Here is a 23,951-nt window from a genome sequence, read left to right on the forward strand (position 1 = left end):
ATTGAACCATCTGGTTTCAGGATGCTACAAAGCGGAAACTCGTATAAGTAAAGCCAGGTGTTTATAAATCAGGATGCACGCGCTACTACTTGCATATAATCCTTGGAAAATGTGCTACTAAAATCATACACAATATAATGAAAGTATATTAGTAAATTAAATTATTTTGGAGCAGTTTTGTCAATGAGCGCTCTACGTTTCCTCTTGTATAGACAGCAAATTAAAAGATACATGATGACTTTCATGCAAGTCAAATGTTATTAATTAAGCAACAGCAAAAGTGCCATCTGCCATCCATCATGTACGCCACTTCATAAAAAGCTTACAGATTTCTTGACATATTTTGACAAATCCTGAGGTCTCCTATTGGTGGTAGTGTTCTTATTTTACACCATATTATAAAGACATTGACTTTATTAGTAACACAACCTATTAAAGACTTTGAAAATTACAGAATTGTTGTCAGATATGGAAATCATTGGAAAGGTAAACTTTTATACTATCTATAATAAAAGATTCAAATTAAACTTACATTTCTTAAACTTCTCATATATCTCAAATATAGAATTAGTTTGTACGTGAAAAACAAATTACAGTACCACATGGTTTAAAGAAATGTCTACTTAACAATTCCAAAAATATGTTATGTGATAAAATAGTCCTAGTTGTGCATTGCCTGGAAATTACACAGAAGCCTGAGATTCCATGAAAAAGATGGGGATTTGTATGTCAAACGTCCAAAGTGACTGTTGGAACAACCTGGGAAAATGATAAGCACTTTTGTATATTAATAAATATTAGCAATGACGAGCGAACGTGCTCGGGTAAGGTATGATCCAAGCATGCTCCGGTGCTAACCGAGTGTCTTCGGCGTGCCCGAAAGTTTGAGTCCCCGCGGCTGCATGTCTCCCAGCTGTTCGACACACATGTAGGGATTTCCTGTTCCTTAGGCAATCCCGGCATGTGTTGCAGCTGTCGAAAAGCCGTGACACATGCAGGTGCGGGAACACAGACATATTTTTCGAGGACGCTGAAGACTCTTGGTTAGTACCTGAGCATTCTAGGAGAAAACCTTACCCGAGCTCGTTCGCTCATCACTAATTGACACCTGTTGTGTTTTGGAGACACTCCTAGTTTCGGCATGCACATACTGATGAAATACTGATCAAGAATACTAATGTGTAAGGAACACTTGGATACATTAATAAATTGGCACATCAGTACTCCATAATGTTCCATTTTACTCAGTAATAATATGCATTTTGCCTTTGCGCAGACATTATAGTAACAAAAAATAACATTGCAAAAACGTTTTGTATGCTGTGTAATAGACACAAGCTGCTGGGAGGGATATGTTCATGACATTTAGAAGCCGCACATAGAGCATTGCAACAGCTGCACAAGACTTGATATTATCCCTTACCACCCAATGAAGCAAGTGCCAGGAACAAGCTATGACTCCCTCTCCATATGTTTCTCTCAGTTCAAAAGCAATCAGAAGGTTCTACGACTACCAGTTCTCTGGTGTCCCAGGAGGATCATCTATCTCTTTCTCTTTACTTTAACCCCATCAAAATAGTGATAAGAAATTACAGTTTTTACATAATTTATCAGAGGAAAGATGTATAAAGGGGTGAAGTTGTTTTGATGACAGTAATAGTTTTTACTGATAATATAGGGGTTGAATGTAAATGTATATAATCAACTTGGTTATGTTTTTTTGCAGGATATGGGCTAAGGCTATAGAAAACAGATCTGCCATAACATTAAAACTACGCTAACAATAAGTTCCTCTATGAAGCCTAAATCTGTCCCCTTAAGACTTAGTCTCTAGAAAACCACTGAAGGTGTTCTGCGATATCTGGTGTCAATGATTTAGAGGCAGATCCTTTTAGTTCAGTAAATTGCAAGTTTGAATCTTCATGTATGGGACTTGATTAGAAGGAGCACATTAATTCATAACGATTCAATTTGCACTAATCTAGCAAAATTACAGACAGACAGTATTTAGCTGGATGTTTCTGAGGGATGGGAAGAGGTTAAAAAAGAGGATTATCTAACACCAGGAGAGGACCAAAGAGTGATCCAAACACTGGAGAGAGCAAACAGAGAATCAAGAGTGGGGGTCAAGGTGACAGAACATATAAGAGGGTCCTAGGAGAGGTGAGTCTAATTATTTTATAAATTAACCCCTTCCTGGATTTCAATTTTTTTGCTTGAGAGTGTAAAAAAAATTTGTAGCATAATTAATGACATTTAAGTAGAGTTGGTTTGGACCAAAACGAATCTGCGGGTTGATCAAAGCGAATCTGCCCAAAATTATATTCAGGAGACTCGTTCATCTCTATAGTTAAGTAAACACCATGATCTCTTTATCATTTTTCCAAACCTTTCCAAAATAACTTTTTTAGTGTGGCAGTATCCTGCAGAAAGAGGCCACTTCCATTAAAAAAAATTACTGCTGCTATGAAGTGATGTACTTGGTCTACAACATGTTATGGTAGGTGCTGCATGCTACATGAATTCCAAGCATTGCCCAGATCTTCAAACTACCTTTATCGGCCTCTTTCTAGATTGCTTACTGATGGCTTCTTTTATCAAGGCGACACACACCTGGCCAATGTGACTATTAGTGGCAATTCTTGGCATGTTTAGGAGTGGACATAGGTCAGTATGGGCACTCTAACTGGTGTGTTGCTATGCACTCCTGTACAAATGGTGAGCATAAATTAATAAAGGGAGCTTGTCATCCCCAAAATCAAAGATGAGCTAAGCCCACTGGCATCAGGGCATTCTGTAATGCTGAAGATAAGCCCCCGATGTAACCTGAAAGATAAGAAAAAAAGGTTAGATTATACTCACCCAGGGGCGTTCCCGCTGCGGTCCGGTCAGATGGGCGTCGCGGTCCGGTCCGGGGCCTCCCATCTTCTTCTTATGATGATGTCCTCTTCTTGTATTCATACTGCGGCTCCGGCGCAGGCGTACTTTGTCTGCCCTGTTGAGGGCAGAGTAAAGTACTGCAGTGCGCAGGCACCGGGAAAGGTCAAAGAGGCCCGGCACCTGCGCACTGCAGTACTTTGCTCAACAGGGCAGACAAAGTACGCCTGTGCCGGAGCCGCAGCGTGAAGACAAGAAGAGGACGTCATCCTATGAAGATGGGAGGCGCCGGACTAGACCACGATGCCCATCGGATCAGACCGCCCCCAGGTGAGTATAATCTAACCTCTTTTTCTCATCTTTCAGGATACAACTGGGGCTTATCTATAGCATTACAGAATGCTGTAGATAAGCCCCTGATGCTGGTGGGCTTAGTTCATCTTTGATTTTGGGGGTGACACATTCCCTTTAAAGCTTTCAAGCCAAAATTCTGGCCCAAAAGCTTTGAAAAAGCATAAAATTTAGGCCTCAATTTTGCTACTTTTGCCATTTTCACATCAGTGTCTCCTAGCCCTGGTAAAATGGGTTAAGCTGGGGTGGGACAGTGGGGCAAAATCCGCCGCTCATATACATCTTAATGAATCAGGACCACATGACTCCAGCACGTCCCCTCATCAAGACCAGCGTGAGCAACGCCAGCTTTGATGCATCACGTCTGGTGTGTTTTTTCACTACAGCCAACTTTAACTTCTCTGGTAACTTTGTGCTATAGCAATTCTTCTATGAATCAGATCAGGTGGGATAACTTTTGCTAAATATAACACTGATGACAGATGGTCAAAAAGGTGACAGTTTACTAGATTATGTTTTCTTCCACTTATCTTCTATGTAACTACTTCATCATACCCATAATATTCAGAATCCAATTCTTAGAATAAAATGCCTGCACTTTGGACTGGATTTCATGTTAGCAAAGCAAACCTGTGCTTGTAAGGTGGCCATGAAGGACAGTAGCTGATGAAGAAAGACTATGATGGGCAGCACAGTGGCTCAGTGGTTACCACTGTTGCTTTGCAGCACTGGGATCCAGGGCTTGAATCCCACCAAGAGCACGTCTGCAAGGAGTTTGTATGTTCTTCCTGTGTTTACATTGTTTGGCACTATATATGATCAAGCATAAAATGTATTTCATTTTTTCAGTGTGTGTATTTTTATGTTAAGTAGACATCTAGAGACCATTGAGGAACATGAGAAAAGTTTTAAATGGTGATGAATGTTATGAGACTTGCACGGCAATGTTCTGCTTTTTCTTGCCATAGCAGAAATATTTTAGAAAATAAATCTGACTGTGGAGTGTCTGATGACCAAGAAGTTGTGGCCTATTCGATAGGCGGGGACTAAAGGTACCTTCACACTGAACAACTTTCCAACGAGAACGACAACGATCCGTGACGTTGCAGCGTCCTGGATAGCGATATCGTTGTGTTTGACACGCAGCAGCGATCTGGATCCTGCTGTGATATCGTTGGTCGGAGCTAGAAGGCCAGCACCTCATTTCGTCATTAGGTCGGTGTGTATCGTTGTGTTTGACAGCAAAAGCAACGATGCCTGCAATGTTTTACAATGGTAACCAGGGTAAATATCGGGTTACTAAGCGCGGCCCTGCACTTAGTAACCCGATGTTTACCCTGGTTACCCGGATGCTGTAGGGGGACTTCGGCATCGTTGAAGACAGTTTCAACGATGCCGAAGTCATTCCCCTGATTGTTGGTCGCTGGAGAGAGCTGTCTGTGTGACAGCTCCCCAGCGACTTAAACAGCGATGCTGCAGCGATCGGCTCGTTGTCTATATCGCTGCAGCGTCGCTGAGTGTGACGGTACCCTTAGGCTGTAGACAATTTTCTTCTGCAACCTTCTGAAATATAAATCCGGCAATGCTTGACCCAGAATGAATGTTTATTCTTAGTTTTCATTGTACTCATTTGGAACAGTGACAGTTTTTTATTCACTCTCTGTGAAGTTTCTCAAAGCAACATGCACCGCTAGTCCCTGACTCGTCTACAATTTTTTTTCCAATTTTAAAGACATACAATTTATTGTGGCTTTAGCTTAAGTAACACACATTCTAAGTATAAAAAAACTGTATTTTTCTTACCACATTTTTTAATATATTCTCTTCCCCATCTTTTTTCTGAAGAATTGGCTGTAGGGGCCTGAATTCATCTACATTTCTTTTGTATACAATATGTTTTCCAAGATAATAGTGAGACTCCATATGTATTGGGGTCAAAATATCTCTTACGTCTTTCTATAAAGACAAACAAAAAAAATCTTACCATATTAATTAAAGTAGGCCATATTCTTATTGGAATTGTTCAAAAGACATTAGTTACATAATTTTGCTAATGTTTGTTCAGTATTGGATAAGATCTTACTTAGACATAGATAAAATAAAAAAATGTTCAAAACTTTAAATGAATCCCCAAAAAGTTATTACATTTATCATTGAAAATTGAGTGCCTTACAAGACAAAAGATTGAAACCGTGGAAATTATTTTGTCAAACTAACTCCTAACCAGTGACATCAAAGATTCTCCCAATAAATTATCACCCATGATGAGATTGACAAATACATGTCGTGACTACGTGAGATTAATCAATGCTCCTCAGGCAGCGTACTTACTTTCTAGGGTGCACAATGGAGACACCATATGACAATACGTGTAATGTCTCCAGATCGTTTAATCTGGCGCAGCAGGTTCCTAATTTTTATAAGAGCTTATTGTAAGTCATATTATTGAAAAAAATGTAGCAACCCAACCAACTTATCTTCATACATAACTGCAAGAAATATAACTCACAGTCAATGTCTTCTCATATTTCATGAAGAAAATTTATTGGCTATTAATTATTCTTCTTTCAGATCCAATGAAATGTGAATATATTTCAAGGAATAAAAATTGTGATAAAAGTCATCTACTTTTAATTTACTTTGCTTGAGTTTCAGCGGCAAAACCAAGAGGTGAACATAATATATACTGCATGAATATTTAGTTTTCTGAATGCAAGAATAATTAGATGATAATTTATAAATTGCATTGAACTAGAAAATATGACAATGCATTTAGGCAATCTTCTACAGGAATAGGTCATCTGGTGTTAAAGAAAGATTTTTGTTTAAACTATTTTAATAAAAATGTATTCGATTTGGACCAAAGAAAGTCAGAAATATACAATTATGTGCAGCATTTCCAGGCTCTATTTAAAACAGACTCCATTCCTTCAAAATAACATCATAAACAAGAAAATCAGTTGGATATACTGAATTTCATATACTTTTGCACTTAAAATAAAAAAAAAATGTCGGTCATGCACAGTCTTCATTGGTACAGCTCCAGATCTCTAGCTTTTCAGTGCATAAAAAAGGACTGGAACGGTATACTAAATATTAATATTATTATGAGCCAAACGGAGTTGTATTACATTGGCAGTCCCGTCGTGGGATTTGGCATATACGTCTTATAGGTATGGATTCTACTTTTGAGACCCTCATCTACTGGGAGGGGATCTTCTTCCTAAACTGTTTCTGTAAAGGCGCATTTAGATGAGCCGATAACTTGAAGCAAGCATTAATTTGCCGATCATCGGTTTGTGTAAACATGCCGGCAACCACTCAACGAATGAGCATGGATCGATTAAAATCAGCATTTTCAGAAGCACGTCATTCTGGGTAAATAATAGACGTGCCATTAAAGATAATATTGTATGTGCACAGAATGATCGTATTAATGATCATTCTGCATACATAGAATTCTAGTCAACCTGTCTAAATAGACCATTAAACGGCCACTGATCAGTTTATATGTAGCCAACCAGCAGTTGTTCAATGGCTGTGAATGGCAAGTGTATTCAATATCCATTTACATGGGTGGTTCTGATGGAACAGGGGTCAAGGACGATCTCTATCTCAGCTGGATTTACACTTCTTGATTATAAGGTAAGAGCATAACTGGGAATGCTTTGTGTAAACAGGACATGTGCTACCGAGAATATAGGTAGCCTATGCTCACAGGATCTATTAATGATTGTTATGTTTGCGTAGGAAAATGTGGTCTGTCTGTCTAATTAGGCTATAAATGACCATGTATCAGCAAACGATTAGCTGATTGGTGATCATTTATTACTGCAAGTTTGGTTTTTGAAACCCGTCCTTAGTCTTTGCAGAACAGGTTTGGGAGACTCAGTTATTTTTTTTCTCCAGCAGTACTCTGGCTCAGCCTCCAAATCAGTATTTTGTGGCTGCAGTATGGGGGTTCTGGGAATCCCCTCCTACCTGCTAACAACCCGAACATCATACCTCAATAATGACGTGGTTCTAGGTTGGCTAGTCAAAAGAGGAGCCGGGTTGTTAGCAGGTAGGAAATGATTTGCAGAAGTCCTGTCTAGCAGCCACAGAATACTAACGTGACCATGGACCAGAGTCCTATGAATCGATGTATTTCCCTCTATTTAATAGCCTACTCACCCTCATGAACGCTTGGTGTGTTCTACAGCTTTCAGATTTCTGTCCGAGATCAATTCTCCCTGAATAAACCTCAGCTGTTCCATTGGAAGAGAAGTAAAATCTAGCTGGAGTCCCTTTTTTTCTTTTAATATCAGAGCTGATATTATAGTGCAATACTGAAAAATAAAGAAAAGTATGATTAAGTGGAAACTAATTTCAACAAAAATGGTGTAAATCCATAGTACAAGTAAATAAAAGAAATTGTGTATTGTATCTTATCAGAGAATTCTTATTTTTCCTCTTACAAGCCATTTATTTTCATCCCATTACCTACTAAATTTATAATTCACTCTGAAAAAAATAGCTCAGGTCCAACTTTCACACAAATTGGACTGACAGCACAGTGATGTGTAAGGTTACACCTCCTAATATCCTCTATGGAGAGGTGAGAGGAGCAGAATGAGAGGCAAAGAATTACCATATCTTTCAGACTATAAGACGCACTGGACCATAAGATGCACCCCAAATTTTCAGAAGGAAAATAGGGGCAAAAAAATAATGTGTCAAATGGGGGTCCGTCTTACAGTCCAAATTCAGCTTACCAGGGAAGAGATCGGCACAGGTAGTGGAGTGGTCACAGGGGTCGTTCAGTGGTCAAGGCTGGTGCGGTGGCCTTCAGGAAATCCCATCACAGGCTGGTGTGGTGGCAGTGCTCTGTGTTGCGGCAGTGCTCTGTGGGGTGGCAGTGCTCTGTGGGGTGGCTGTGCTCTGTGGGGTGGCTGTGCTCTGTGGGGAGGTGGGACTCTGTGCAGTGGCTGTGCTCCGTGGGGGCTGTGCTCTGTGGGGGGCTGTGCTCTGTGGGTTGGCAGGGCTCTGTGGAGTGGCTGTGCTCTGGGGTGGCTGTGCTTTGTGGAGTGGCGGGGCTCTGTGGGGTGGCAGGGCTCTGTGGGGTGGCTGTGCTCTGTGGGGTGGCTGCTCTCTATGGAGTGGCGGGGCTCTGTGGGGCAGCGGGGCTCTGTGGGGTGGCTGTACTCTGTGGGGTGGCTGCTCTCTATGTGGTGGCTGTGCTCTGTGGGGCGGTGGTGTCAGGGATCTGTGCTGGGGTGGCAGCGTCTCTCTGTGCTGTGTGGGAGGCTCCACCGGCATTTCATCAAAGCCTAAAAGCCCCCACAGCTCTGTTGCTGCGACACTGAGGTCTCTGGAAATATGACAGCTGGTAGCCTCCAGTAAGATGGCCCCTGGGTGCAGTGCATGCTCTGATTCAGATCTCGTTGCCGAGATTTGAATCTGAGCAATCACTGCCCCAGAGGCCATCTTTCCAGAGGCCACCGCGTCGCAGCAACAGAGCTGCGGGGGCTTCCGGGCTTTGACGAAATGCCGGCAGAGCCCCCCATGCAGCACAGAGCCCCACTGCTACCACACTACAGAGCCTCGACACCACCGCACTACAGAGCACAGATACAGTCGCACCAGCCTGGGAAGGGAGGCTGCATTGGGACCGCCGATACTGGGACTGCCGCCACATTTGTAAGTATATTGCGATCATAAGATGCACCCCCATTTCCCCCCAAAGTTTTTTGGAAAAAAAAGAGAGCGTCTTATGGTCCGAAAAATACGGTACGTTGTGCAGATTGTAGCTTATCATAGAGCTGAATTCACTGCTACACTGCTCATTACTGCTGGCTAAGTTATGGATAACCTGCCGAATGTTGGATGTTCCTGAGAGAAGGGTATTGCAGCCTTTTCTTAAATGGAGCTGATGTGAACATGCTCGACCTCTACTTCACTGGTTGCTTTTGGAACTGATGGAAATATCTGAGTTCTGTATTCGGCAGTCCCAATATTCATCTGTATTCGGCAGTAGAAAATTTTAAGAGAACCTTTAATCAGGGTTATGCAAATTAAACTAAATGTTACATGGACTTTTTGTTTTTTTTTGCCTTTGGAGCTCAGAACTTATCAGCAAGTAGTTGTTAACTACCAGTTTGTACTGTCCTGCCATGATTTCTTCTGTCTCAGAGAAGTCATGCATGGTTCCTGCTGGCTACTCTTCTGTTTCCTGTGATGTCACACCGACCGAGCAGCTTTTTCTCTTCTGAGCTGCTCTTTCGATGAGATGTCACTGCTAACGTCATGCTGATTGACAGCTGGCTCACGCTGCCTAACTGTGGGGAGCCAGCTGTCAATCAGCATGATGTTAGCAGTTGCAGCCCAATGGTAAAAAAGAGCAGAAGAGAAGAAGCTGCTTTACTAATGTGAGGTTAAAGGAAGCAGGAGAAATACTACCCAAGCCGAGAGAAAATGTTGCATGGCAGAGGTAGGTACTCATCTCCATTCAAGAAGGGGCTATAAAGCCCTGTTCTTAGGATTCCAGAGCCACAATCTCAAGCTCAGATCACTGCCCAATGATACAGTATCTTACCAATATGACCAGGCACTCCCTTTCCTTGATACCTAAAGCAGATTGTAACATTCATACACACTGCTGGGTGCCCTTGTTCCACACATTCATATCTCGTCCGATTCACAGAACTTGGCAGCTTTAAGGAGGCATCAAGATTTATAACTGGTTTTGTTCTAAGATAAGAAAGAAAAACATGAATTTGGGATCATATTAATTTAATTTCTGTGTATAAAAAAAATTAATAATAATAATAATAGTAAAAAGTTTAGAACCACACCAAAGTCAATTCTGAACAAAACCTGTGGAAAAAAGGGGCACCGTTTCTGGAAATACCTTTGATACTGTAATATGTCATGTACGGTAGGTATAGTGTAGCCACGTTACAGTTGTGTGAAATCAGTCTAAGATAAAATAATTGAGCCTCACCTCAGCAGAACCGCAGAGTCAGAGAGAAATGCACCAACTGCAAGATCTGCAGAGGAAATACATATGATTAGACAATAAATTATACAGCGATGGACGTCAATATTTATAGACTATATACATTTTCAGATTGCAGCTTTTGTTTTTCAAAGTCTGAAAGTCTGAAAGTAAAAAAAAAAGGAATCAGATTTTGCAATACCTACTGTGAGCACACTCCCTTATTTCATGTATTGTCACACACTGTACAATCTAAAAGGGAATCCAGCTCCAAGAGATAAAATCACTTAACTTTACTAGTATTCATTTAAAATAGAAATAGGCTATAAGACATATAAAAACCAGATATACCGAAAGGAGAGTGCCTGTATAAACTGTACGCGTTTCGACCACACAAGTGCTCTTAGTCTCAGTTCAACTACAAAATGGTGACATTTTTCTTATACTTCTCCTCTGATTTTTCCACTCCTAATTTTGACTTACAAATACTGAAGTAAAATACTGAACGTGTGAATGTGGCCTAAGTGTGAAAATCACAGGATGGATAGATAATGATATGCAAATGGTGAAAAAATGGAAACAACATTTTAAAAACATTTTTCACTTACTCAGTATCGAGTATGTGCAGGGATAATGTATTATAGCATAATGGTGGCACAATATATGGTAGCCGGACAGCCTACTCTTCATTCCAGGTACACTATCAGCTGTGCGTTACATTGATTTGATTATAGAACCAGTAGCATCGCCATTTTTCCATAGTATTCCAAAAACAATTTTTCAACATGACAACACCAGGCCACATGTTGCTCATGTCCTCTGAGTAGCCTGTGTTGCCTAAACGTGCTACAATGGCCTGCAGAATCTCCAGACTTGTCTCTCACTCAGCACATCTGAGACATAATTGATCGGCAATTGCCAAGGGAGCTGCCAGCGGTGGATCTTGCTGATTTGGTTAAGTACATTTAGCTCAACAGAACATTACTCAGACAACCATTAGTTAGCATTGATAGCAGCCAAAGTTTGGAAGTGCGTGTATTTCTGCACATGACATAACATTAATATGTCTTTTAATCCTGTGATTTCCATAATTCCATGAATTTTCCTTCTTCGTGTTGAAAATCCAATCATGATGAGTGGATGTAAAGTGACAAAAATGGGTACCACAGTTTCCTCTCACACTCCAAAGACATCCTGATAAGGTATTTAGATTGTGAGCCCCAATGGGGGACAGTGAGGAAAATGTAAAGCGCTACGGAATATGTATATATATGTATATATATATATATATATATATATATATATATATATATATATATATATATATATATATATATATACTATATATATGCTACTAAAGCATGCATAATAATAATCTTTTAGGTGCCTTAAGCCCTCAAACTGTCACCATTATATTATATGGTCATGTATTTACATTGTGATAAAACATATAACAAAAGCCCCAGAAATAGAGAGCCCCAATAATAGCTCCACAAAAGTCATACACTACCTAAGGGCCACTATGCAAATTAGACAAATGTTGGCCAAAACCACTAATATCGATGGGTTTAATCAGCAGTCTAATGTGTATGGGCATCGGCCAATTCATGGTCAAGGGAGATGTCTATCAGGCTGATGATCGGACTGATGATCGCATTTTCCTTTCAAAGATAAGTCACCATCTGATGTTTTAGTTGGTGGCCTTCTTATGGAGAACACAGGAGCGTCAGGTCAAACAATTGCTCCTGTACATGGGAGAATCGGCTGAGATGGCTGTCGGCCAACAGTCATCTAGTGTGTATGGGAGACTTAAGACCAGCCCTGCCTATCAGAAATATTATTAGTTTGTGTGCTTTATTTACAGATCATTTATTGTCCCACTCAATGATTTAGTCCAAGTCTTTTATGTGTTAATATACAAACAATGAAGGGCACATTATTTATGTGTTATTGCCGGGGTAGGATACAGTATAGATCCTGCAACCACAATGTCAGAGTGATGTATGAGGCTTGTTTTACTGTATGCTGGAATTTTCTCTAATGATCCGTTCAAGGAATGATGCTTAAAAAAGGAAATCCAGCACAAAACCTTCTGACATGTCTCAATGATTGAAGGATCTACGATTTCAGTGACTGCTCCTGTGAGCAATGCTGGAAACCATGTCTGTACAGTGCCACGGACTCTACTGACTTTGATGGTGAAAACAAGTAAAAAGTTGACGTTTGTTTATTTTTTTAGTATCTTTACCGAGAAGTCCTTTAAGAACAAGTGCAGATATTGTGATATTATTTTCTCAGGGGCAGAGCTACATTTTTGTCACCTGAGATAAAAATGATAAAGGTATCCCCTACCAAAATTAAAGGTTGGAACAATTCAGAGATGAATTCTAAAACTTTGCACCCTGAAGTCAGTGGATGGCTTATGGTTAATGATACAGTATGCTCCTGCCCGCAATTACATATATGGGAGGGCATAGCTCATTGTTGAGTATGGACACGGCAAACTATCTGCATTAAGACGTGCATTGGATGTTCTTTGAAGGGGCAACATGACACTATTCCTTGGGTAGGGTATTTACTGTGGATCTAGGGGTAGAGCAGAAAAACTATTACTTTCAGGGAAGAGTCAGATGGCTGTACAACTAAGACGAGGATCGCATCTCAATGCTTGGACTGGCCACCGGCTCTCCCCACCTGAGAATGATAGAAATACAGGCTGTCTCGCTCGGGTTGAGAGTGCCGCCGGCCAGTCCGAGCATTGCGTTGCGAAGCTTTACGGCCCTCTGACTCATCTCTATGAAGTAGCTACGTCCTAAAGCAATGATTGTACAATAAATGCATTTAGCTAGTGATTTGCTTTGTAACATTTACTGTATTTTAATTACCTTGATATCCATTTCCATCTGCATCTAATCCAGTGGATATAGATTGTCCAAATGTGCTTAACGAGTAGCCAAATTTCTGTCCCCGTATTCTCTGTAAAAACACCATAATGTGTAGATTACAATCAGTCCCACCATAGTAGATGTTGTGATTACTAAAAGGTAATAAAAGTACTAAAATACATGTATGATCGGTATTCTCTGCTGTGACTAAACAATGCTCCATGCTTGCCTAGTGATGAGACTACAGAATGGCATCAAATTTGCGTCACTTCCCGATACCCGATGGAGGGAAAAATACTTCTATGCCACATAAAATGACAGTGGCATTATAAAGGTTGTACAACAATGGGAGCTTCTGATTTTCATTAGGCATTTACAAGATTTGCCTTTTTCTGTGTCGTAGTTGCATTACTTGAACTCTTGATGGCATTTCTACCTCACATGGTATTTACTACTACTGTTTAACTTACGGTTGCAATTTCTTTTCATAGAAAATATTTAAAGCAAATGCAAAAGGAAAACACAGTCAAAGGTTATTTCTTAAAGGGAAATGTATTATGACACGTGAGCCGCATGGGAATTAGAATTTCAACTTTTCACAGAGTAAAAAAAAAGAGTTAAAAATTGGCATGACCAAATGGGTTATGCAATTTTAACAATAATTTTAAATTAACAGGGAAGATTGATCACAGGGTGTCCTGGGAACTCAAGCAATCAGATGTAATTTGTGTCATGACCTTATAGCATATGCAGGGCCGTATTTGCCACTAGGCACTTGAGGGCACGTGCCTAGGGCGGGGACAGGCGGGGGGGGCGGCACCTGAGCAAGTGTATTTTTTTTTTTTTCGTTTTTTTTTTTTTTTTTTTAATACTAGTTCTGTGGGTCCCTTCCTGAAGACAGGGGGCGGCAGAGCGGCAGCCAGAACACGTGGTGCTGGTGCCGACTCTCCCTACTCCCCCTGCTGAGATACAGTGACCTCACTGACCCCCTGCTCACAGCCTCACTGGTGCCGGCGGGAATGTGTCTGCTGAGGTGGAGCGGCGGCGCCCTGTGTGCCGACCCTGGGTCCTGTCCTGGACTCACACATTACTGGCCAGGAGCTGGAGGACTCGCAGACAGTAGAGCAGTACATGCACAGTAAGTAGTGTACTGTCTCTGTCTGTAACGATCTCCCTCCTGGCTCCTGCCCGCGCGCTGCCTGCTGCACGGCTCTTCTGTGACTCACCTCACGGTGCTCACTTCTTCCCTCACATTCCTCCTCAGCCTCATTTCTTCCTGTAGTGCCTGAGGCTGGAGGAGCCGTGCAAACAGCAGCCCTGAATGTATGATATGTTTGATCTTTACTCCCGGCAGACGGACCCAGAGAGTGAGTGGTGGGGGTGGGGTATAGTACACCCCCACTCACTATCTGGGTCCTGGGAGCAAACATTGCCACTGCTGGTGTGCAGAGCTGTGTGTGTGTGTGTGTGTGTGGAGCTCTGTGTGTGCGGAGCTCTGTGTGTGCGGAGCTCTGTGTGTGCGGAGCTCTGCGCGGAGCTCTGTGTGTGCGGAGCTCTGTGCGCGCGGAGCTGTCTGTGCGCGCGGAGCTGTCTGTGCGCGCGGAGCTGTCTGTGCGCGCGGAGCTGTCTGTGCGCGCGGAGCTGTCTGTGCGCGCGGAGCTGTCTGTGCGCGCAGAGCTGTCTGTGCGCGCAGAGCTGTCTGTGTGTGCGGAGCTCTGTGTGTGCGGAGCTCTGTGTGTGCGGAGTTCTGTGTGCGCGGAGCTGTATGTGTGTCTGTGTGTGCGGAGCTGTATCTATGTGTGTCTGTGCGGTGCTGTATGTGTGTGTGTGTGTGTGCGGAGCTCTGTGTGTGCGGAGCTGTATGTGTGTGTCTGTGTGTGCGGAACTCTGTGTGCGGAGCTGTATGTGTGTGTCTGTGTGTGCGGAACTCTGTGTGCGGAGCTGTATGTGTGTGTCTGTGTGTGCGGAACTCTGTGTGCGGAGCTGTATGTGTGTGTCTGTGTGCGGAGCTGTATGTATGTGTGTCTGTGCGGTGCTGTATGTGTGTGTGTGGAGCTCTGTGTGTGTGGAGCTCTGTGTGCGCAGAGCTGTCTGTGTGTGCGGAGCTCTGTGTGCGCAGAGCTGTCTGTGTGTGCGGAGTTTTGTGTGCGCAGAGCTGTCTGTGTGTGCGGAGCTCTGTATGCGCAGAGATGTCTGTGTGTGCGGAGCTCTGTGTGCGCAGAGATGTCTGTGTGCGGAGCTCTGTGTGCGCAGAGATGTCTGTGTGCGGAGCTCTGTGTGCGCGGAGCTCTGTGTGCGCGGAGCTGTATGTGTGTGTCTGTGTGTGCGGAGCTGTATCTGTGTGTCTGTGCGGTGCTGTGTGTGTGTGTGTGTGTGTGCGGAGCTCTGTGTGTGCGGAGCTGTGTGTGTCTGTGTGTGCGGAACTCTGTGTGCGGAGCTGTATGTGTGTGTCTGTGTGCGGAGCTCTGTGTGCGGAGCTCTATGTATGTGTGTCTGTGCGGTGCTGTATGTGTGTGTGCGGAGCTCTGTGTGTGCGGAGCTCTGTGTGCGGAGCTCTGTGTGCGCAGAGCTGTCTGTGTGCGGAGCTCTGTGTGCGCAGAGCTGTCTGTGTGTGTGGAGCTCTGTGTGCGCAGAGATGTCTGTGTGCGGAGCTCTGTGTGCGCAGAGTTGTCTGTGTGTGCGGAGCTCTGTGTGCGCAGAGCTGTTTGTGTGTGCAGAGCTCTGTGTGCGCGGAGCTGTATGTGTGTGTCTGTGTGTGCAGAGCTCTGTGTGTGCGGAGCTGTATGTATGTGTGTCTGCGGTGCTGTATGTGTGTGTGTGCGGAGCTCTGTGTGTGTGCGGAGCTGTATGTATGTGTGTGTCTGTGCGGTGCTGTATGTGTGTGTGGGGATGTATGTGTGTGTGGTGCTGTATGTGTGTGCGGGCAGCGGAGCTGTATGTGTGTATGTGCGGGCAGCAGAGCTTTATGTGTGTGTGGGCTGGCAGCGGAGCTGGCTGTGTGTCTGTGTGGTGCTGTATGTATGTGGGGCTGTATGTGTGTGTGCAAGCAGCGGAGCTGTATGTGTGTGTGGGGCTGTGTGTGTGTGGAGCTGTATGTGTGTGGAGCTGTATGTATGTGTGTGTCTGTGTGGAGCTGTACGTGTGTGCGGAGCTGTCAGTGCCAGTGTGTCGCACCATCCCGGACCAACTTTTTACTATTGATGCTGCCTATGCAGCGTCAATAATAAAAAGATATAATGTTAAAAATAAGTAAAAAATGTAAAAATTGTGCTATTCTCACCTTCCGCCGTCCACCGATGCGCACGATGCTGCCGCCAGCTTCCGTTCCCAGTGATGCATTGCAAAATTACCCAGATGACTTGGCGGTCTCCGCTAAGTCATCTGGGTAATTTCGCAATGCATCACTGGGAACAGAAGCTGGCGGCAGCATCACGCGCATTGGGACAGCTTCGGTGGACGCCGGAGGGTGAGTATATAACTTTTTTATTTTAATTCTTTTTTTAACAGGGATATGGTGCCTATACTGCTATATATTACGTGGGCTGTTATATTCTACGTGGGCTGTGTTATATACTGCCTGGCTGCTATATACTACGTGGGCAGTGATATATACTACGTGGGCAGTGTTATATACTGCGTGGGCTGTGTTATATACTGCGTGGGCTGTGTTGTACACTGCGTGGGCTGTGTTGTACACTGCGTGGGCTGTGTTGTACACTGCGTGGGCTGTGTTGTACACTGCGTGGGCTGTGTTGTACACTGCGTGGGCTGTGTTGTACACTGCGTGGGCTGTGTTGTACACTGCGTGGGCTGTGTTGTACACTGCGTGGGCTGTGTTGTACACTGCGTGGGCTGTGTTGTACACTGCGTGGGCTGTGTTGTATACTGCGTGGGCTGTGTTACATACTGCGTGGGCTGTGTTACATACTGCGTGGGCTGTGTTACATACTGCGTGGGCTGTGTTACATACTGCGTGGGCTGTGCTATATACTGCGTGGGCTGTGCTATATACTGCGTGGGCTGTGCTATATATTGCGTGGGCTGTGTTATATACTGCGTGGGCTGTGCTATATACTACGTGGCTGCTATATACTACGTGGCTCTTATATACTATGTGGCTGTGTTATATACTGCGTGGGCTGTGCTATATACTACGTGGCTGCTATGTACTATGTGGCTGTGTTATATACTACATAATACAGCACTGAGGGGGTATAGAGCTGGAGTAACAGATCTACTCCCTCATTTGCATATGTATGCAAACCGATTTGAGATGAGTGGACTGAACATGTAAAAATATTGCTGGAATTGTCTTTGAAAGAGCTACATGGGCATATACATAGATTTGGACCCCTTACTGATTCCCTATGGGACTTGCGAACATGTGCAGCACTTGCGGTTTTACACTTACGATGAGACAAAAAAACACTGCTAGCAGCGTTTTTTTCTGTTGCTGCAAGTACCGCATTTATCGGATCGCGGCAAAACTGCAAGTGCGGCACACGTCCGCAAGTCCCACAGGGAATGAATGAGACCGAACGCAGTGTTGCCGTAAGTGATGCGTTACGTGGCAGATGCAGAAAAACTGCCGGATCGGCCACGAATGGTAAAAATCGCTGATGTGAAAGTAGCCCAAGTCACTGCCGACAGTGTCTGCATTAGTCATACTGACCAGTGGGGGAGGCAGCACGAAAAGTGCCTAGGGCAGCAGAAACTCTAAATACGGCCCTGAGCATATGCAAAGTAGGATGAAGCATTACAAGGTGTCCACTGAAGCCAATGGATTGTTCATGTATTGTGCAGACATGCTGAGTCCTCCCGAGACCTAGATGCTCTTTGTTGCCACTCACAACACTATGGCTAATTGGTGGAGCTCCTGAATAAGAGACACTTCTCCATTAATCAGTTATTCTCATGTTTTTTAATGATTAAAATTACAAACTGCTTGCAAAAAGAAGAAACTTTGCAATTTACTTTTACTAAAATACTCTCCATTCTCAAGAATAGAGAGAGGTTAAATTTTATGGTTTATTGTGCATTAGCGATGAGTGAATGTGCTCGGGTAGGGTGTTATCCGAGCATGCCCGGGTGCTATTTGAGTGTCCTCGCCATGCTTGAATTGATACGCCGAAGACACTCTGATAGCACCTGCGCATACTTGGATAACTCAATATCCGAGCATATTCTTTCATGACTACTGTGTAAGGATCAGTATCGGGACTCGATCAAGTGACCTCTTGCTGCGTGGTCTGTTTGCCTCTCTGTTGAGCCACAGCCCAATTCGTCTCTTTCTAAATGCTACTGGTTATTTTGTCCTTTCTTTCCTTTTCTTGGCTTGCTTCACGTCAGGTGTTATCCATTTTCTCTTTTGGTACTGTCCTATTACATTTTGGGATTGGCTTTATATAATCACCTCTCACTGACTTTCTTTGCTGGCTATACTTCTCTGTAGATGGTGTTAGGAGGTTCGGCTCCTCAACTAGGGAATATCTTTGTTGATTAACCCCAGTTGCTTTTCCTGCAGTCTGACTGTGAGTCCTCCTTCCCTTCCCTTTCTTTTAAGTTTGGGAGTCTGGGAGTTTTTTCACTTAGTCCTTTTATTTTTTGGTTCTCTTTATTTTTCTCTGTCTATCCTGCATGAACGTGTTTAATTTCTTACCCTGGGTACTCTTGTCTCCCTGCACGCTCTTCTTTTACCTTGTAAGGATTTATGTTGTGGCCTCCCGTCTGGTTCCTCAGGAGATACAAGAAACCCCTTGACAGAATTTTAGATAGCCAGGTCCATGGAGGTGTTTTTTAGTTGTACGATTAGGGACTTTTATTAGTTTGTACAGGAACCAGTGCAGGTGTGGCGTCTCTTTCTGTAAGTCCTATTCTTCTACCGTTACCCATGTGAGTGTGCGAACATGTTCATAACATATTGTTCCTTGCCAATGAGCTTGTAAGCACTGCTCTGAAGTTGGCCAGACCCCTAGAGCTCATTCTGAATCAATGACAGCTTCAGTGCAACTGCACTCCTCAAAAAGCAGCATTGGAGAGTACTCAATTCAATTCTTGGTGAAATGTTGCTGTGATATGAAGTGTCAATCGAGCAGGAGAACCTACCCCCGAGCAAGCAGGAAGTCGGTAGGCAGGAGAGCTCCTGCAGAAGATAATGAGAATAATGGGGCAGTCAGATGGCCATATAACAAGGATGACAATCGTATTGCCATGCACAACTGGCCAGTGGTTCTCCTGACCAGAGCAGCTGTCAAGCTTGTGTCAAGAGAGACAAAGGCCAGTCCTTGCACTGCAATACGATCGTCATCCATGTTATATGATCATGTGGATGCACCCTAACCCTTTAACTCAAAATTCTATGATAGGGTGTTTGTTAATGGGATTTCTAAAACAGGTAACAACTTTAACATGTATACTGCTGAGTAGACATGGGCGGACACCTGAATGTTCTGGCGGTTGGGCCGAACAGTTACAAAAAGTTTGGGTTCGGGTACCAGAACAGTGCCCATACCAGAACCTGATCCAAGACCCCATTCACTTGAATGAGGGGCCCGAACATCCAGTGTTTCCATCGCAGAGAACAGAAGCCTAAATATTGCACTTTGAATAGTGAACCTGGTATCGTGCAAGCTCATTCTGATCTGGGAATTAATATTCTACCACGATCTGAACTCTATCTCTAATTCTCTCCATGACTTTCTTATGTCCTCAGCTGTAGAAAATGGCAAACCTCAACAGTAAAGTTCGGCTTCTGTACTGAACACCTACTGTTTGGGCACAGACACCGAACATGGACTGCACCAGGAAGTTCGTGTTACTGTTCTAATTCGGCCCCCCCGAACACCGGGTGTTTGTTGCACTGTCATGTGCATGACAGCGTGGCAAACGCCGCTTCTGATCGGCGGTGAAATCATCCCTGCTGGTCAGAAAGCCGCGGTTCCCACACTGTCAAAAGACAGCGTGAACGCAGCTGTGAACAGAGGTATAAAGTTCACCTCCGGTCACTGGTGTCAGCTGATGGAAATACTGCTGCCATCAGCCGACACCTGCTGCCGCTAAGAGTAAGAGCAGGAGGGGCTGATGGGACGATTCATCAGCCGGCCCCTGCATTGTAAATAAATAATTACAAAAAAATACAGTGTGGTTTACCTGTATTTTAGACAACCAGCCAGGCAAAACTCACAGCTGGGGGAGTGCAACCCTCAGCTGTCAGCTTCAGAAAGGCTGGTTATCAAGAATAGGGGGCCCCCACGCCGTATTTTATAATTACTTAAATAAATAACTTTAAAAAATGGCGTGGGGGTCTCTCCCATTTGTGACAACCAGCCTTGCTAAAGTAGACAGCCGGGGGTTTGTATTCTCATGTTGGTAAGGAGCCATGGATATATTCAAAGTGCAATATTTAGGCACCTGTGCCCTAAGATGGAAGCAGCATGAACGTTTTATCAGTACTGTTTTGTCTTTAAGTAAATGACTTTTGTGAGGAAGGGAATATTCATGTAAAATCAGTAAAAATGTTCCCTGAATTGAAAAATGATGAAGAATACAAATACCTGGGTAAAAGAAGGTGTAATGCCCTTTTCTCGCCCATTATAAATATATATGGCTCCATTCATATTTTCCTCATGTGGTGCCCCAATTGCCACATCTGTAACAAAAAATATGTATGCATAAATGAAATCATCCAAAGACCTGGCATATATTAAATTAATATACAGTATATATATATATATATATATATATATATATATATATATATATATATATATATATATATATATATATATATTTATTTAGAACAAATTCATTTAAGTAAATAAGATAAGCACATGATTTTTGATGGCAACCTAGAAAAAAACATTATGTTGCAATAAATAGTGCGAAGTGCTTTCAATTCCATCACTCATCATTACCAGATGCTTAAAGAGACAAGGGCACATAAGAAATATTCTGTTTCCACACTAGAGGGCAGCATTACATATCACCAATCTCATCGCATCTATTTGTTCTAGTTCTCATAGTTTGTAAATTATAATCACCTATTTATCTTGAGTATATAAAAATAACATTGTGCCTCAATTCGTATCATTCCTTTAGTTTTGGGCTCTGCACAATGGTATTTTTTTTCCATTTTCTTAAATGATGCATATACCCTAGAAATGTATAGGAACTGCTGACAAATCATTCTATGTTGTTGCAAATTCTGATTGAAGAATTGATGTAAATGGAATATCACATGTTAAGGTTTAAAAACAGCCTAAGTCTGCTTTTTCTAGATAACGCTCCATCCATCGTGTTACCGATATACTTTTATGTATCTTGTAATTGATGAATGAACCAAGAGTTTTTTCTCTTCAAATTAATAGCAAAAACACAGTTTGCACTTGCCTTCATTTCATGCATTTCTTAAAGAAATAGCTTTCTTTTTTTAAAGTAATAGAAGTGGCTGTATTTTATTAAAGGGGCTGTCCAGTCAAAAGTAGACAAGTCTCCTGTGTGATTTTTTCACGATTTTCCTGCATTCCTCATTCAACTGGGCATTCATGTGACCTCATCTCTACAATTTGATACACACGGCTCCATCATAAATTGTCAGCTGTTCCTCTGCTAGTGAGTGAATATTAGCTCCTATGATGTCTTGATATAGACTGCACACACAGAGGAGGAGACTTGCTCTTCTATCTCTCTGCAGCGCATTCTCAAAAACAGCAGTAGAGTGGAGATTATACAGCAGTACTGAGCAGTGTATCTGTGAATACAGCCTTGGTATTGGATAAAACAATCTAAAATAGCATTAACCTCTGTTTGTTTGAGTCTGCATCTCTCTCACACTCTCTAACTATTTTCTACCTGCTTTATTTTGTATTCATTTATTTGGGTTTGCTGTAGTTTGGTAATACCTCCCATATTTCAAAGAACAGAAAGAGGGAAAAGCCGTGCAGACAATCCAAACCTTTTCTGTACTGTAAAAAAAAGCTGCTTCAAATTTGTATTAAAATGCATTGAATAAGGGAGGGGAACGCATTAAAAAATGCAACAAACACTCAATAATCAAGGAAGATTGTTATTGCATCGTGTTGTGCAGACATCTGCAGAAAAAAGGCAGCAGAAAAAAACATAGCACTTACACTACGTGTGACCACGGTCTCAACATTGCATCTTTATTACATTTTTTATGAGTTTAATAGAGAAAAAAAATCAATCACATCATGTTTTACACCATTTACAGATCACCGTTAATAATCTGATCATTGTATGGATACGATTACGGGGAAACCAAGTATATCTGTTATTTGCTGATTTGTGATGTTTATTTTATTTTATAAAGCACTTAAAAAATGACATGTCATATTACTGTCACATGTCACTTTTTCATCCTTCCTTGCCACATATTACAGTTAAGAGAACGCATTTTACTAGAAGCTATATATATTTATATGTATACATTTGCATAATGTATATGTGTGTGTATATAGTTTTAAGACTGAAATAAGCCCCAAATCCATCAAATTCCAACTATAACCTAACATTTATCTGGAAGAAGAAGAAACTCACGAAATAAATGTTAATTGCCCCTTATTAGGTGAAAAATTATTTCCCATTTTCACATAGAGTAATTAAACTCGTTCCCTCGATTAACATCCCATCAAAGAATCTAGTACTCATAACCTGTAATATTACATTTTTTTCAATAAAGGCATCCAGGCCCTCCTTCTACTTTATAGCGAAGCAATCATTACAACATCATGTGGCAGGGAGTCCCTTTGTCTCACTGCTCTTACAGTAAAGAATCTGCGTCTGTGATTATGATTAAACCTTCTTTCCTCTAGATGCAGAGGAAGCCTCCTTGTCACCCCTTTGTCTTGAGCATCTATGTTTTTCAATGCCTCCCATGAATATTTTGACTTGGCAGCAGCTGCCTAGTTCTGGTCACTACAAAAAGTCTTTTTCAGTGACAAGTTTAATGGGTGTTTTACCATTAAGCACATTTTATTTCTTCTGTAAAAGTGCATGACCTTACATTTATCCACATTAAATTTCAATTGCTATTCTCCTCCCAAGGCCTGCAGCTTACATATATCCCTTTGGAATATTAAATTGTCATGCTCTGTGTCAATTACTTTGCAGAGTTTAGTATCATCTGTAAATTCTACTCTATATGACCACAATTAGGTTAGTAAGAAATATATTAAGAAGATGGCCCAATACTGACCCCTCTAGTTCCCCACTGTTAACTGTGACCCAATCAGAGTGAGTTGCATTAATAGCCACCCTTTGTTTCCTATCGCTTAGCCAGTTGTCAGTCTAGTTATACATATTTTTCCCTAGTCCCATTTTTCTAATTTTATGTACCATTCTTTTATGAGGCACTATATCAATAACCTTTGAAAAGTGCGGGTACACAGTTCACAGCTTTACTCTGGTGTAATCTGTAACATTAGTTTGACAGGATCGATTCATCATAAACCCATATATTGCTTAGTTATAAGGTTAAAAGATAGTGAATGGTTTGCATTAATTTTTGCAGGACCAGCCTTATTTTCAAAACAGGGGTGATAGAGAAATAATTATGAAATGCAACAGTACTGCATCCAAAAATGCCTATCGAAAAAATTCTTTCTATTGGAGGTCCATGTGGGACTATTGATAAAAACGTCACCAGCCCTATAACAATTAACATGGCCTTCTTGCTCCTCTACATTGCAATCCCTTTAGCTTCACAGTATAAGCAGTGCTAATGTTCTGCTTACTCTGACTTTTCAACCCCTTGTTTTCCGGAAACATTTTGCAACTCACAAAAAAAAACTTATGAGGAAATCATTGGATTTAGTTTTGAAATGTAATTGTGTAGTTTTCCAGCA

General features: G+C 42.2%; 1 protein-coding gene across 1 annotated transcript in view; it reads right to left on the reverse strand.

Moving 5' to 3' along the window:
• Nucleotides 1–23,951, reverse strand: part of ITGA4 (integrin subunit alpha 4) — a 184,132-nt gene that overhangs the window by 65,302 nt on the left and 94,879 nt on the right. Inside the window, exons 11-16 of the mRNA XM_077272594.1 lie at nt 20,643–20,737; nt 13,090–13,180; nt 10,211–10,256; nt 9,803–9,957; nt 7,402–7,556; nt 5,032–5,184 (exon numbers count right to left, since the gene is read on the reverse strand). Coding sequence (XP_077128709.1) covers nt 5,032–5,184; nt 7,402–7,556; nt 9,803–9,957; nt 10,211–10,256; nt 13,090–13,180; nt 20,643–20,737 — 695 coding nt within the window. The remainder of the gene's footprint in view (nt 1–5,031; nt 5,185–7,401; nt 7,557–9,802; nt 9,958–10,210; nt 10,257–13,089; nt 13,181–20,642; nt 20,738–23,951) is intronic.

Source organism: Ranitomeya variabilis, chromosome 7 (genome assembly GCF_051348905.1).
Source record: "Ranitomeya variabilis isolate aRanVar5 chromosome 7, aRanVar5.hap1, whole genome shotgun sequence".
Lineage (NCBI taxonomy): Eukaryota > Metazoa > Chordata > Amphibia > Anura > Dendrobatidae > Ranitomeya > Ranitomeya variabilis.